Raw genomic sequence first — 16,508 nt, forward strand, 5'->3', positions numbered from 1 at the left:
CAAGACAGCTGTAAACACATGAAAGTGTTTACTGACATATTTCCATCTATACATTCAGGAAGCCTATGAAAATTTACTTGGTAATAGTAAACTACTACTACTACTACTTCTGTCTGCTGTTACTTGTTTCCTTTGTCTTTTTCTTATCCTGTACATGTTGAAAAATGTTCATTTTATGAGTAATTTAAGGCAAGAAAACGCTTGAATACGTTTATATGGTAGCCTTGCCCTGCCCAATATGGCGGCCAGGCTGACGTCCCTAGCACCAAACCAACCCAAATCACGTGCAAACAGATTTATTCACACGAAAGACTTCAAATATAAAACACCCAAACTTATTCACTGACAGAAGCTCACACCAAATTGCCCTGACAGTCTTTCCTTCTCTCACAACCGCCTGTATGTGCATGTCTGGAGATTGCGGTCTTATCCTCAGTAAAGTCCTCAGTAACATTGTGTGACTGACTGTTCGCTCAAAACATCCATCAACCACAATAATCCGTTCAAACACGGTGCTTGGATAGCATCGTCATTCGTGACAAAGGCTTTCGTGTGTCACGAGCAGGGTTATGGCTAGAAGGGATACAGCTACCTCCACTGCGCATGCGCACGTTAATACTTCTTATTTTCGCATTTTTTTTTAGTAATTTTATGACGAGAGTGCATCACTTCCGGTCGTGATAGGGCTTAACAACTCAAACGGCAAGTGGGAGGAGCTTATGCCGAAAGTTGACTGCATTTTCACGCGGTTAGAAGGAGTTAGAGATAGAATGAGAAAATAATTTTACGTTTTGCTATAGTTTAACAGCTTTTCAAAATGCATCAAATGGATATACAATAAAACGAAATGTCAGAACAGCAGTGAATGATCAATTTAATTATTGATAACATAAATAGGAACTGCAGTGCTTGCAGCGCTTTTTCGGTTGTGGTGAATTGTGGGAATTGTGGTTTCCGAAATAAAAATTCCAAGAATAGGCATCATTATTATTTTTATATCAATGTAAATTTATTTATTATGTTGAAACATTTATTATGTAACTTCACGTTGCATTGAACTTCTTTGCTCATAAAAACAACTTCTCGTTTCCTTTTCTATTTATATTCATTTGATGAATTTTGAGAAGTTGTGATGAAAACAAAACTTTAAAAAATATATTTTTTTATATTATTTTCATTAACTCCTGCCATTCTCGATCACCGCGTGAAAAAACAGCCTATTAGCGGCCTAAGCCCCTCCCACCTGCAGTTTGTAGCGTTAACTAATCCCACGTGAAGTTCTCCGTGCTGCAGCGATCATCACTTGAAGTCATGCTGCCCTTTCACTAAGGATAGATTTTGCGAAAACATAAAATATCCCGCAACCACCTGTTGTATGTGGATATAGAGATTTGTCCAGCAGGGGGCAGTAACGCATTATGCATGGGGCATTGTAAAAGGCTGTGAAGAAGTTTGTTGCGTGCCAGTGTATGCTTTTGTGTGCATGTCTGTAGCTGTGATGGGTCCTCTTTATGGCCTTCTTTTTGTTAGGAGGCCTATCCCAAGATACCACACCAACTGTGTATTATACGATCAACCAATACTTCAACACACAACATTAAAAGAAATCAACCAATCAAAATCCTCTGGAGGTTTGTACAGCCCACTTGCGGCTTAAGTCCAATCCACTTGTTTTTACCTAACTCTGCTCCACCCGTGCCTATATTGCACTTGTATGATAGGCTATTTATTTACTGTTTTCTGCAATTATTATGTGAAGTGGATTATTATCTATATTTAACACAGTGCCTGGAATCCCTCTCCACACACACTTCTTCGTTCCATAACTTTGTACCCCCTTTGAATTTAATTTTGTAGTCCTGATGATGGGGTTAGCTCATAGTTCGATTTTGAAGATCTATTCCTGCATTAAAAAAACTGTTTACCGTTAGCCTACATCAGTGGTTCTCAAACTTTTTGTGCTTAAGTACCCCTTTTTATGATTTTTTCAAGCCAAGTACCCCTTGACCAGCACTTGCATTCTCTATCACCCAGACACCTCTCCTAACTTGCATAATTTCGCACCCAGACACTGCTCCTGATTCCGGGTCCGGACCTCAAAAAATAACTCTTATAAATTGAAATGCGTTTTAAATGTATGAATTATAATTTTTTGCATATTTGTGTAGTCCTCATTTCATATAACAATACTATTATCATAATTTATTGACATACTGATTTTAATTATTTATTCCTAAATTTCAGTTTCTCTCACGTACCCCCTGCAGTACCCCAAAGTACCCCGCGTACCCCTATTTGGGAACCACTGGGCTACATGAACTGGCTATGCAATGGTGAACTGAAAGGATTCATCCACTTGATGGAGCTTGTTCATTTTCTTTCCACAAGCTCTTTTTTTAAACTTGCAAATGCTTGAATATGTTAGTCTTTTAAATAGTATCTACCTGATCACATTGCATGTAGCATAATATATCTACAAAATTTACCCATGCTTACAAAGTATATAATATATCAACACATTGAAGATGAAAATGGATGATGGAGCTCAGATTATAGAAAACAAGGCATGGCCAGATGCCTGTGCTTTGCTGTAAGCTCAGTGGTTAGAGCATGGCTCTTACACGCCAAGGTCATGTGTTCGATCCCAGGGATTGCACATATTTAGAAACAAATGTATTGTATAATGCAATGTAAGTCGCTTTGGATAGAAGTGTCTGCCAAATGCATAAAATGTAAATGTGGGGGGATTTGTGTCCTGTGAAAGGACCCACAGCATTCTTTCCATTTTTAGAACCGTGAGTAATATTGGGGGGGAGGTGCAACAAATATAAGCATTGGTGAATAGCCTTTTGACGTCTATCACAAGCATCAAACATCAGTCAACCATCCGAATAAGATCTACTATTTGACAGTTCACCAGAAAACAACACCATGGCTCCTCCAAAGTCAGTGCCCAAGAAAAGAAACTCAGTCCCAGATGCCAAAGATGAATCAGCTCCTGGAGCGGCAGAACCAGCGACACCAGCGCCAGAAACTCCAACTTCAAAAGCTCCTGAAAAGTCTACACCTAGACACACCTCAGCGACTGCAGCACAAGAAACACCTGAAGACCCACATTTCAAATATGACCCTGCCATTGTGGTAAGTCTGTGAAACTGTTCTGGTACTTATTTGACCCTAAACTCGATAACTTGATATTCAGCAACGTAAAATGAGTATACAGATCAGACTACGTTAACGTAAATACTTTCATATTGTCAAGGTCTTGGGTGATACCATTTAGCATCAATGATAAGAGATTATATTCATAAAGCATTAAGAAAAAAGTTTATATTATAAACAAATAAATAAGTATTAAATTAAAGGGTCATCATTAATTCACTTCCATGTCTATCAGAACCTGATATGAGTCTTTCTTCGATGGAACAAAAATGAAGATATTTTAATAAATGTCTCTGTAGTTTTTTATCCATACAATGGAAGTCAACGGGTTCAATACAACTATCAACGCAAATGGGAATAAACAAACATGTATAAAATCTTGAAAGTGAGAGTTTTTAATATCTTTGTTCTGGGTTTCAGGGCAATCTCTCTCCTGAACAACTTGAAGGTAAGAAAGATTTAATAAACTCAAGTGATGGATTTCTTGGATTAAAAAGGATTTGATCTTATATATTGCAGAATTCAAAGAAGCTTTCCTGCTGTTTGCCAGAACTACTTTAGGGGGGTTGAAGATCACATTAGCTCAATGTGGGGATGTGATGAGAGCTTTGGGTCAGAACCCAACCAATGCTGAAATACTGCATGTTCTGGGGAGACCGAAGCCTGAAGGTGGGTTCACAATGGAAACAAACAGCTGCACGATTTCACGAGACAAGGTTCATTCCATGCATTGTATAAAAATGACTCCATTGTCATGCCGGGAGCCCTCAGTAGTAAATTAAGTGAATGACTTAACAGACATTTGTCACCGAGATTAGCCGTGTTGGTTGTTACAAATGTCAGATATTTGTCAAAGTGCCATTGTGACCACAGGAATGTATTAGGACATCCTAACACAACAGCGTTGGGCACTAAAACAATGTTTTATCTCACTGACTGACAATCTAAAGCATCGAATCAAGCTTATTCTGTTCTAGTTTGTATCTTTGTTTTATTTTATTTTTATAGAGATGGAGTCCAAAATGATCGACTTTGAGACTTTTCTGCCCATGTACCAACAAGTTACAAAATCAATAAAGAGCGGCACATTTCAAGAGTTTGTAGAGGGACTTCGAGTCTTCGACAAAGAAGGCAATGGACGAGTCATGGGGGCTGAACTACGCCATGTGCTTTCTGCACTGGGTATGGAATCCGATTAGAGAGTCAAAACGTGGCAAATTCTTCATTCTTTCCCAAAATAGATTTTCTCTTTGTGCTTTGTTAGGCGAGAGATTGACTGAAGGTGAGGTGGACCGGCTCATGGCTGGACAAGAGGACACAAACGGCTGTGTAAATTATGAGGGTAAGAACAGACTGAAATTCTTCAAGATGCTCTTTTACTATGACTCGAGTTTCTCACTGACGTTCATCTTGACATTCTCTCTTTATTAGATTTTATAAAACACGTCATGACTGGATGAGCTCTTTCTTCTGGTAAGTTTATCTAAATTTGGAGTTGACAATTTTTTTTTTAACTTGATATTTTACGTACTGTATATGTTAAAAGTTAAATAATTGCACAACACTTTAATTTTGTTTTCAATTTAAAAAAGTAGCATAACACTTTTTTAACAAAAACAAATGTTTATTTTTTGCTGTCCTCTGGATGTCCTCCTACAATTTTTACATTATTTTGATCTTTTCTGTGTTGCCAGGTAACAGACGGTCACTGTATTTTGATGATCAAAAGTTGCTGTCAAGAAATAAATGATTGTATGAAAACTACATAATTAAATAAATCTCTTCTACATCTAACTGTTTATGAGCATTAGGTATTAGTGCAACAATCCGAGGTAAAAAAACAACAACTCACAATATACTGTAGGGTGGACCACACTATGTACATTAAACCTTAGTCTAACCCAGGAGAGAATCAACACAGCTGTCAACGTATTTCATTTTGGCTTGACTTCTCAATTGTTCTAAATTTGCTTTAATCCCAGAATGCCAAGAACTTTAATCAGACACATGATAAACCCGGACCCTATACTGCACGTGTCTGGATTTCTCTCGGTGGGCTTTAAGGACATGCAGTAGTTAAGAATTAGATGTGTTCATTCCACAAATATGGATTAAGTATCTGACGCCTCAAGGCATTTAAAGTCAGTTTGATCCCTGATTTAACACCACATGGTTCAAATTCACTTCACAGCAAAATAAAAATAAAACTACTGTCTGACAAAATATCTTGGAAAATGTGCATTGCACTTCAGTATGGAGACTCAATATTTGTCTCCCCAAAAAAGACTTTCCTCATGTGTTCAATTTCACAACCCCTTTCAAACTAAAATAAGCTTCTATAGAAATGCCATATAAAAATTGATAAAACTAACAGAGACAAATCCTTGGGTATTTATCACCTGACCCCTTTTGTATAGGACCTTCTTATTAAAACGTATAGCAAAGATAAAAAGACAACCAACTCCTCCAAGTTATAATTGAATATGTGTGCAGATAATACAAAACAGACCATCAATTAAATGTGCTTGGGCTACTTTCTAAGAATCAGGAGTGGATGGGGTCATCCTCAGATCCAACAAAACCAGATTCATCATATAAACAACAGACTCTTCAGGCAGGGATGTGACTTGATTTTTCCACTAAGGTTTGGTATGTCGACTTTTAAACAAGTCAACACAATAAAACCAAAAGCAAAGTTATTTCATCCGCCTCTTCTTCACTTATAAAAATAAATCATTCATCGTGTAGGTTTAAACCTTCAATGAACTTTGTTTCTAGAGACAATCTGGGTTGATTATATCAATCTGTGCTAAGCATTTTCAAAACGGCGTAAACACAATAAAATCGTTTTATTTTCTCCGTTTATTATCTCTGTTATCATGCCGTGTATGTTTAAACTAATATTATTCAGGGCTAAGTTAAATAACTGACATCATTCATGTATAAGGTGATCGAGCCTTCTCAATAGCCTGGCCACGATGATGGAATAACCTTCCTCCAGCCATTCGATTCGCCCCTCTTTGCCTGCCTATATATCTGCTGTGACAAAGCATTTCCTATTGGCATTTGAGCGGCTTTGGTAAAGTATTCTGGCGTTTGAGTCTAATTAAGAGGATGTGATATAAGTAACTTCATATTTTATTCTGTTTTAGGTTGTGTGGTGAACTATGTAATGTGTTTTTTTGTTTGTTTTATGGTTATTGTATGTATTGGACAGCACTTTGGGTTGTCCTAGTGGCAGTAGAAAATTGCTATATAAGATATAAACCTAAACCTATACCATGAGCATGTCTAACCAGGGTAATAATTGACAGTAAATTGTCATTGTTAAGATAAAGAGCGAGTGTGAAAATGTACTTAAGGCAAGGCTTTCGCGTCTTATGATATTATTGCAGTACTGATAGAAAGCATCCTTATCCCATTACAGTGATAACATGTGATGTGTCATTTGAAACAATATATATCAACCTTTCATCTGTCCGTCTTATTCAAGTGCTTAATAGTTTGGTCAGGTAGCAAAAAACTTACATTAATTAATTTAATATTTTGATATTTGTTCAAATCACCATACACAGAGAACTTTTACATGCACAACATTTTTTTAAATGAATCTAAAGGAAACAAAATAGAGTTTTAACGTAATAAAATTTATTGACAAACAAATATAATATAATGATGTTACATACTATATATATACTGTATGTCATATTGTTTCATGTTATGGTGTCACTTTGTATCAGTTATTCAAACTGGTGAAACCAACTGCAATGAAAGATTAACATTTTTACACGCACACCATGGTTTCACGTTTGCATCGATTTGCACAGGTTTATAAATCACCCGAACATTATATATACAAATAAGAATAGAAAATGTGTTTGGTGATTATTGATGATACTATACTTCACATTCAGAATTGTTTCTCAAGAGCAATGTCCTCCCCTTAAGGACGTTTTGTTTTCTTGGCTGTCTTGACAAGTCCAAACATTAAGAGCACAACAGCCACCACACCAATAATAGTGAGACTGAAAAGAGCATTGAGAGCCACTTCAGCATCCGGACCCGATACGTCCAAACCCAAGAAATTCACTGACAGCTTCCCGACAGGAGGAGGAGGAGTCGTCGCACCTGTAGGCGAAGAAGAGTCTGTTAGACGGGCAGACAAATTCAGACAGACAGGCAAAAAGAAAGAAAGACAGTACCTGTGTTGCCATCTTCAGGTTCATGAACCTCACATTCATGAGGACCTTGCGTTGGGTTTACAAAGCCATTGCAGCTGACAAGTGTAGCGTAGTGCCAGACAGATTTTTTAGGAATTCGTGATAAATTGGGATCTGAACGATTTACGTAGAAAAGGCCAAATTTTTCATCGAAGCCCGTAGCCCATTCCAGGTTGTCCATCAGGGACCAGGCTGCATAGCCACGGATGTCCACTCCATCCAGCAGATACGCTGAAAGACAAAATGTTTAAAACAAACCAAAAAATGCAATGCAATACAATATAATACATGTAAAAAATCCAATACATTTCAGTGCTTGATTGATGTAGTTTTCATAGTAGTGGATGCGGTGAACATCATTCAGATTCACCGGACCTCTTTCTGAAACTCCATTCTCAGTTATGTATATGGGAGGGTCTCCATATTCCTTCTTTATGAAATTCAAAATCTTTCTGAATCCTGGAGGGGTAACTTTCAACCAGAAGGACCCAGAATCCAGCCATGTGCGATCGGTAACAGTTCCTGCCCCTCTGGTGTAGATTTACTTTTAAAAGTCATTTAATGGAATCTTTCATCCAAAGTGATTTTAAAACGAGAAACATCATGATCATAAAACGCTGAAGTGCAGAAGAAATGTACAGTGTTCATTATCACCTGTCTGCATCATAGTGTTGAAGGTCACCGTAGTCCACATTATAGGCCAAGACTGTGGTGTAGTGATTGAATCCAAAATAATCATGAGTGCCCTTAATTCGCGCTATTTCCTCAGGTGTAAACTCTGGAAGCCTGTTGGATGTAACATGTTTCAGCATTTCATAAGTATTGAGGCCTGCAAACTGCAATTTAATATCTGCATTACCTTGATTTAGGTAAACCAGCTGCTAAGCTTCTCTCTCGAATTCTATTCTTCATTAAATAACTATAATCTCCATTAAAAACTGGATGAGCGAACCAGCCAATCTGGAACTGTCGTGATACTCATGTTAATGAAAGCATGTTGTTGCGTACAAATTCAAAGATTCAGAAGTGATTCAACTGAGAAGTGTACCTGAATGACACGAATGGCAGCATCCACATCTTCTTGTTTGTACGGATTTCTTGGTTCAGCCCAGTCAGAGTTTATAGTGATGCCAACAATGCCTCTTTGTTTTGCACGGTACTTCTCATCATACAGGTGCCAGGCCTCCGCGTGAGCCTTCAGGAGGTTGTGCGCTACAATATAAGGCGCTGTGCCTGGTCTGAAACTTATGCCTGGACAGATTTCACAAACATTTGTTTCATTTCTGTTTCATGTATAATTAAACATACTTATGTGCATGCAGTATTCTCAAACTCATCAGGTAGACCACTTTCAATAATAAAGCAAAAACTGGGCTTTTGAAAAGACAGTTCATCCAAAATTTGAAATGTATTTTATCATTTATTGTCTTTGTTTGTGAAAAACATAACTTTTTGTTTAATACAGTAGAAGTGTATGATGGTCAGTGGTGTTGGTAATACAGATTTGGAATGACATGAGGGTGAGTGTATAATGATGCATGAATTTCCCCTTTGTTTTTCATAATACCTGGTGCTGCTGTTCCGTAACCATGTCCAATCATCGCAACATTGTAGGGTTCATTTATAGTGATCCAGAACTGTACTTTGTCCCCCAGACTGTTAAATATAACATCAGCATAGTCCCTGAATCTACTAACAACAGTTTCATTCTCCCAGCCTCCAACATCCTGAAGGGCTTGAGGTAGATCCCAATGGTACAGAGTTGCCTGCCAATTGAAAACCATTAATACATGTCAAAAATGGATCAAAATGACTACACAATAACAAATTAAATGTATTCATGTAATGACTTGGTAAGATTTTAGCTTTTCAGCCCTATTCTTCTCAGTTCTATCATACCTGTGGTTTGATATTGGCTGCCAAAAGTGCATCTACCAGTCTATGATAATAGTTGAGTCCAGCTTCATTAATTTTACTGTTTGTTCCATCAGGAAGAATCCTGGGCCATGAAATTGAGAATCTGTAGTGGTTGACTTTCAGCATTTTGAGATTGTTGACATCTTCATCTATCTTTTTATAGCTGTCACATGCGATGTCACCATTTTCATCTTTTGAGATCTTTAATGGAGTATGTGCAAATTTGTCCCAGATGCTGAGACCTTTCCCGTCCGCTCTCCATGATCCCTCTATCTGCGATGTTTTAACATAAAAACAGACTTATTGATTCACAAAAACCAAACAACATTTAGAGAACATTTATTTGTTGTAATGGATTTTGAATTGACCTGATAAGCAGCTGTTGCTGTGCTCCAGACAAACCCTTCCTTAAAATGTCCATGTATGATACTCTCCTCCTCTGTCATTGGAAAGCCATTATTTCTCATGATATCAAAATAGAGGTGAGCCGAGCGTTTTGGAGTTCTCGGTCGACTTTGGTGCTTGAAGTCCACGTAGTTAAGTCCATAGCCGACGTTGTAGCCATTCAACCACTCAAAAGAGTCCATTAGAGGGCTAGCGACGTATCCCTTCAGACGCACTCCATCCAGGTTGTGTGCTAAAACCAAACATTTATTTAAACAACAACTCATTCAGCAGTTCACAGAATTACACATATCGTCAAGCATACCTTTGAGAGCTTCATCAATGTACGTCTTCAAGAAGAATACTCTATCTGTGTCATCGGTTGTAACCCGAGTGTTAGTGGACACACCATTTTCTGTGATGTAAACCTCAGGATCTCCATATTCCTCCTTTATCCAGTTCAGAAGTCTCCTGAGCCCCCAAGCTACAGCTTTCTGCTCTTTAACAGCCGTATCTGCAGCGTCATCTGCCTCTTCCTTAATAACATCCTGGTCGTTCTGATAACTGGCAGGAGACAGGCTGATCGTCGCATGACGTACGACTTTGGTCGTGTACGTATTAATACAGAATATGTCAGCTGTGCCTTGGATGTAGGCTTTGTCTTCATCTGTAAAAGTAGGCATGCGAGAGCCTTTCGAGCCTTGGAGTTCGGTCTTGTTGCTAACCTGCCACTTCATGGCATCGGGATAGTCGCCGTTCTTAAAGATGGGATGTGCGAACCAGCCCAACTGGAATTGGAGGGCTCGATCAGCAGCCTCCACCTCTCGGAGGACGGTGACATCTTTAGGTTCCACCCATTCGGCATTCAGACTAATGGACACCAGCCCTTTTTGAGTCGCTCTGTATTTATCGTCATAGGTGTGATACGCTTTCGCATGAGCTTTTAGAAGGTTGTGCGCAACCCTGTACGGAGCATCTCCAGGATGCTTGATGTTGGGTGGAATCAGGCCCAGTCCGTATCCCAACCATGCAATTGTGTGGGGTTCATTTAACGTGATCCAAAACTTCACCCTGTCCCCAAAAGTTGCAAAGCAGAAGTCACAATACTCATTGAAAATGTTCATCATATCAGGGTTTTCCCAGCCGTTGATGTCTTGTAAAGCTTGTGGTAGATCCCAGTTGTAAAGAGTGACCATGGGTTGGATATTATTCGCTACGAGGCCATCTATAAGCCTATTGTAGTAATCCACGGCCTTCTGATTAAGAAAAGATGTAGAACCTTTCGGAAAGATTCGAGACCATGAAATAGAAAATCTATAATTTTTAATTTGTAAAGCTTTTAACATGTATAGATCCTCGTCGATTTTATTATAACTGTCACAAGCCACGTCACCGTTGTCATTGTTTGGGATACTACCAGGTTTTTGAGTAAACGTGTCCCACACGCTAGCTCCCTTTCCATCTGCGTTCCAGCCGCCTTCAATCTGATAAGCTGAAGATGACACACCCCACTGGAAGTCTTCCGGAAATGATCCATAGTGATAGAGCTGTCTCTCAAACTTTGTCTGGGGAGAGAATTTTTCCCAAACCACTTTGGATGTTGAAGGAACTTTAGATGGTGGCAGAGCGGGAAGCCTTGAGTTTTCCATTTCATTGCCATAGATTTGCGCTGCAGGTTTTGAATGAGTTTCTGCGAATCCATTTCTCTCAATTAGCTTTGAGTAGTAATATGCTGATGATTTGGGAGTTCTCGGCCTGTCAGGATCATCAAAATTCACGTAGTGCAAGCCAAACCGTTGACTGTAGCCCTGAGGGCCCTCAAATCCATCCATTAGGGACTGCACTGTGAACCTTTGGACGTTCACTTCATCTATCTGCACAGCTTTTGAAATGAAAAAAGAAGTTGGTCAGTCTGATTTTTGACAGAATTTTTGCACTGATTTACTACTTAAGTTATATCTATAGGAGGCATTACAGTTGGATGGTTTGGAGTCGCTTACTCTTTATTAAGATTTTGTTCAATAAACCTCTTAGATGAACTATTCCTTTAATATATCATCTTATCTTTAATTGTTGGTCAATTCTCCTTTATGATAATTACCTTTCATTGCCTCATTAATGTAAGCTTTGAGAAAGTCAACACGCTGGGTGTCGTCGAACACATCACCGCTGTACTCAGTGGGCATGCCATTCCCTGTGATGTAGATGGGCACCTTTGTGATGGATGTGTACTCTACAGAGATGTAGTTTAACAAACGGCGTAGCCCCCAGGGAACAGAATGGATGTGATCAGAAGACGTGTTGGGCCAGGTGGGGTCAACATCTACCTTAAAATCCCCCACATTATTAGGTCCAGGATCACAACTACCTACCACCTCACTTATCAGTCGGGTAGTGTAGTGGTTAAGCCCAAAGAAATCAGCTGTGCCTTGAATTCGTTTCATCTCCACATCAGTAAAAACAGGGAGTCTTGCTAGTTCTTTGCCACAAAGATTGTTTTTATTCTTAATTTTATCTTTAAGAACTGCTGAATAGTCTCCATTTACAAATATGGGGTGAGCGAACCAGCCCAGCATGAAGTTTAAATAGCGCATGGCTGCTGCACTATCCTGTGAACTTGAAGGATTTTTTGGCTCCGTCCATTCAGAGTAAAGCGCGATGCCAACTTTTCCATTCTGCGTGTTTCTGTATTTATCATTATAGGTGTGCCAGGCTTCAGCATGAGATTTCAGAATATTGTGTGTAACCTGTCCATGAAACAAAACAAAGACTTTTTAAAATCTAGACAATAGCATATTACTTTGCACATTATCAGATGGAAAGACACACCTGGTATGAAGCTATTACTGGGTCTTTGATACTCGGAGGATGTTCTCCTGTTCCATACCCAAAGTTACTCACAACCCAAGGGATGCCAAATGTATTCCATGTTTTTACTCTAGCTCCATATCGAGAGAAACAAAAGTCAGCAAATTCTTTGAAAGCTTCCACGATGGATTCATTGGTCCAGCCTCCTTGTTCCTGCAGAGCTTGAGGAAGATCCCAATGATATAGGGTAACGGTTGGTTCGATGCCCGATTGTAAAAGCTTGTTAATCATATTGTCATAATACAACGCCCCTTTTTCGACCAAACTTTCCTTGCGTCCATTGGGGAAAATGCGAGCCCAGGATATTGAGAACTGGTAATGAGGGGCCTGCATACCCCGAAGCAGATACACATCATAGTCCACCTTGTGATAGCTGTCACAGGCCAAATCGGTGGTCTGGTTGCCAAACACGTGATCTTCATGGCTAAACCGATCCCATATGGTCTCACCCTTCCAAAATTCAGACCAACCGCCCTCTACTTTGAAACTCTCACTGGAGACAGACCACTGAAAACCAGCAGGGAATGAGCCATTGAGGAACTGATCTCGCACCGCTTCACTTTGAGTTTTGAACTTCTCCCACACCTTCTGGTATGAAATATCTGCTTTTTCATACTCATTCTGCACACTAAACGACAAAATAGACAAGCTTAATACAGACATTTTTTTGAAAGTATATTTAAAAAAAGAATTGTCCATATACTCAGGTATGTATTTATCTAGTCAAAGATACAATTGGAGACATGGAAAAATACTCCCCACTGTAAAATTTTTACTAAAAACTGATTTTGTAACTTGAATTAATTTCACACCGAATAATCTAGGAATTTCACTACAGTTTAGCATAGTATATGCCACAGTAAACTTTAATATTTACTATGGCAATGTTTAAAACACTATATCTAGAAATGTTAATAAAGGTCACTATAATAAAGCTACTGATTATTTTAGTATTTGCTATAATATCTTGGAATTTTGCAATAGTCAACTATATTAAATGCTACAGTAACTTTAATATGTACTACATTATGGTTTACAAAATATATATTATCTAGGAAATTTACTACAGTTTACTATAGTACATGCTATAGTAACTTTCATATTGACTATGGTAAGGTTTACAAACACTATAGCATCGATTCATTTTACTTACAGTTTGCTATACTTCCCTACAAAGGCAAAGTGCAGTAACTACACAAACACTGAAACTGAGAAAAATGCCTTCAAAGTTTTCACACCAGCCAATCATTGCAGCCAGTTTTGACATCCAATCTTTGTGAAACAGAACAAAATTGAAGTAGGAGACTGGTCAAAAGACAGAACAGATCTAACAAAGCCAATTTCAAACTTTATCTTAATTTTCTATTGTACATGCTACAGTAACTTTAATATTTACTATGGAAAGGTTTAAAACACTATAGTATATACACTCTAAAAAATAACTCTGCGGGCTTAGTAAATATAAATAAATATTAATTTTCCCAATAAAATCTTTTTGTGTATTTATGCAATTTAAACAGTATATTAAATTGATTTCACAGCTTTAAAATGTTCTCAATATTTTTAGTTTACATTTTTTCACGTAAAGTCACAGTTACATTTTTTAGAGTGCAGGAATATTACTAAAGTTTCCAATAGTATGATACAGTAACTTTAATATTTATATGGTAAGAAAGGAATTTTACAATGCTAAAGTATAATACATTATTTTGTAGGAACCTTACATATGTCTATCAAATGGTAATATTTTGAAAAATGTAATAGAAATATAAAAATCCATTTGCTCCTTTATTAGCACTGCCAGAAATAAGCAATTTGACATAACCGATGTTTACATATCCACAACACACAATAAGAATTGAATTTATGAAAAAATAACCCGATTCAAACGTCTACTGTATGTGTGTATACTTGATACCTTTTGGGAATTTGTTCTTTATTTAAATTTCCAAAAAGTTGTGTGATGTCACAGCCCCTGATGTGAAGATCTTTGTTCTGTAAAACTGTAATCAATAACAACAACCAGAGTAACATTTCATATTTTATTTTTATCAATAACATATTAGTCTTGCTTTGAACATTTACCTCAAGAACACTGATTAGTGGCTGGAAATTATTTTCATATTCATCACAGTCCTTGATGATCAACTCATACATAAGAACAGACAGCTGACCACTCGCAGTCTGAAACAAGGGTCCGTTTTTTGCAAAACACAATGCTGCAGATTATTAATATAGTTCATTGTGCAAATGGTTTTATAATCCTCATAAATCACTGACCTGCAACGCCTGTAAATTCTTGGCCAGACTTTTCAATTTGCAGTTGTACGGCATATGCACTGAGAGAAAATCCATATACACCTGTTAAAGAGATAACAGAAACATGTGATACATGCATATGTAATATAATCTGTTCATCAGCAATATCTAGATGACCTGCCCTTAACCGTTACCATGTTTTTTGACCCAAGTTGATAAATGGAGGAAACATCATCGGCTCTGATCCCGAGAGACAAATGAATCCCTGAAAATCAAAGATGAGATGCAAACCAAGAAAAGACACTATTATTAAACATTGTAATGTTTTCTTATAAAAAACGAGGAGACAATAGTGGGACATGGTGTCACTATATTGGATGTGTCCATAATGCAAAATCAATGATTTTTGAGGAAAAAGGAAACTTTAAACTAACTACAAAGCACATGATTTATGAAACATCAATGTAACCGACCAAAAAAATGTGTCTTTATTTCCTCTGCAGAACACGAAAGGTGAAATATATTGAAGCCTTTGGCCCCATTGACTTTCATTTCGCGTTCCACAGATATGAGGAATCGTAAACAGGTTTTGAACAACATAGGGGTGAAAACAATTATGGAAACATTTTTATTTTTAAGTGAACAATCCCTTTAAAGCAAATGACATAATAGCCTTATAGCCCCGGTCTCAATCTAAGCTTCAACCTTCTGTTTTGTAACTAACCCTAAAAAATTGTTAAACCTAAATGTTCATTTTTCACAAATTATTTTTTATTTAAATGTTCAATGCCTTCTAGAAAGTCTGTTCTCAGATTAAACATGTATGAAGAATGTTACCTTTGTACTTTGGATGATAGAGTTTGTATATGTTTGCATGGGCCTGGAGAGCATTTCGAAGTTCTTCATCGTGAAGTTCATGCAGGTGACTGAAAGTGATAAACGTGTCCACCAGGTCTTTAAACGTGTCGAATGCAAATCCAACATATTGCTCAAACATCTGCACCACTAATGGATTCTCCCAGCCTCCATGTCTGCTTCGGTAACGTTCAGGAACTGTGGAGCGGTGGAGGACCAACAGAGGTTTGATGCCTGATTCAGTCAGTTGCTTCACGAGCGTCTTGTAGCACGTCACGGTGTCTTCATGAGGCTGGTTGGGGTCACCTGTTGGAAGAACGTGAGACCAGGAGAGGGGAACTTTAAAGCGGTTTACCCCTCTCCTCTGGAGATCCTGGAAGTATTCTCTGGATTGCAATGGCAGTACTCTCCTGCAGTCAAAAACTGAAGCTCCTAAATCGTCCTCGAGGTCGGCGGTTGAAGGACCTGCAAGTAACATGAACTCTTGTTGTTCTGCATTACTGTAACACAACAACACAGCCGAGAGAGCAAGAGAAAACAAGCCCTGTATGTGCTTCATCGTGACAGGGAAGAATTCAACTGTGTGAGCGTTTTCATAGCTCTTTATAGCCACAAATGATAATCTATAAGACATTTGTATCAGTGCTAAAGTCATGAAATTGATCTTTAATCTAATAAGCAAGTGTATGACAGTCATTCAATTTTCATCATGTAGACTCTGGACTCAGATAAGTGTGGTATTCTGTGAGGTTATATAAGCCCTGCAGTTACAAAGTGCATTTAAAATGAAGCATCAAAACACTATTAACATTATCTTCTAATGCGTAAACATACAGCCAGAAA

The 16,508-nt window shown here is 38.0% G+C and overlaps 2 protein-coding genes across 2 annotated transcripts; one reads left to right on the forward strand and one right to left on the reverse strand.

Moving 5' to 3' along the window:
- Positions 1–1,509: 1,509 nt before the first annotated feature.
- On the forward strand, positions 1,510–4,686 carry LOC130427458 (myosin light chain 3, skeletal muscle isoform-like). Its single transcript, XM_056754950.1, has 7 exons — positions 1,510–1,631; positions 2,913–3,141; positions 3,583–3,610; positions 3,682–3,831; positions 4,171–4,344; positions 4,427–4,504; positions 4,594–4,686. Exons 2-7 carry the CDS (start codon positions 2,932–2,934, stop codon positions 4,620–4,622), a joined length of 669 nt encoding a protein of 222 aa, XP_056610928.1. The 5' UTR covers positions 1,510–1,631; positions 2,913–2,931; the 3' UTR covers positions 4,623–4,686.
- A 2,419-nt stretch (positions 4,687–7,105) lies between these two features.
- On the reverse strand, positions 7,106–16,224 carry LOC130427662 (lactase/phlorizin hydrolase-like). Its single transcript, XM_056755236.1, has 18 exons — positions 15,648–16,224; positions 15,005–15,075; positions 14,832–14,912; positions 14,639–14,735; positions 14,463–14,557; positions 13,749–13,772; positions 12,513–13,172; positions 11,785–12,430; positions 10,009–11,565; positions 9,668–9,936; positions 9,282–9,572; positions 8,950–9,148; positions 8,431–8,633; positions 8,242–8,348; positions 8,037–8,168; positions 7,689–7,912; positions 7,365–7,613; positions 7,106–7,290 (listed from the first exon to the last, which is right to left on the reverse strand). Exons 1-18 carry the CDS (start codon positions 16,222–16,224, stop codon positions 7,106–7,108), a joined length of 5,667 nt encoding a protein of 1,888 aa, XP_056611214.1.
- Positions 16,225–16,508: the final 284 nt, after the last annotated feature.

The sequence above is a fragment of the Triplophysa dalaica genome, chromosome 8, assembly GCF_015846415.1.
Source record: "Triplophysa dalaica isolate WHDGS20190420 chromosome 8, ASM1584641v1, whole genome shotgun sequence".
NCBI lineage: Eukaryota > Metazoa > Chordata > Actinopteri > Cypriniformes > Nemacheilidae > Triplophysa > Triplophysa dalaica.

Excerpts from the sequence above, each read along its gene's own strand:
- LOC130427458 (XM_056754950.1), top strand. The coding sequence starts at position 2,932 with ATGGCTCCTCCAAAGTCAGTGCCCAAGAAAAGAAACTCAGTCCCAGAT. Across the intron at positions 3,611-3,681 it reads CTCTCCTGAACAACTTGAAG|AATTCAAAGAAGCTTTCCTG; the intron begins GTAAGAAAGATT and ends TATATATTGCAG. Across the intron at positions 3,832-4,170 it reads GGGGAGACCGAAGCCTGAAG|AGATGGAGTCCAAAATGATC; the intron begins GTGGGTTCACAA and ends TTATTTTTATAG.
- LOC130427662 (XM_056755236.1), bottom strand. The coding sequence starts at position 16,224 with ATGAAGCACATACAGGGCTTGTTTTCTCTTGCTCTCTCGGCTGTGTTG. Across the intron at positions 14,736-14,831 it reads AGAATTTACAGGCGTTGCAG|ACTGCGAGTGGTCAGCTGTC; the intron begins GTCAGTGATTTA and ends CCCTTGTTTCAG. Across the intron at positions 9,937-10,008 it reads CATTGATGAAGCTCTCAAAG|CACACAACCTGGATGGAGTG; the intron begins GTATGCTTGACG and ends GTTTGGTTTTAG.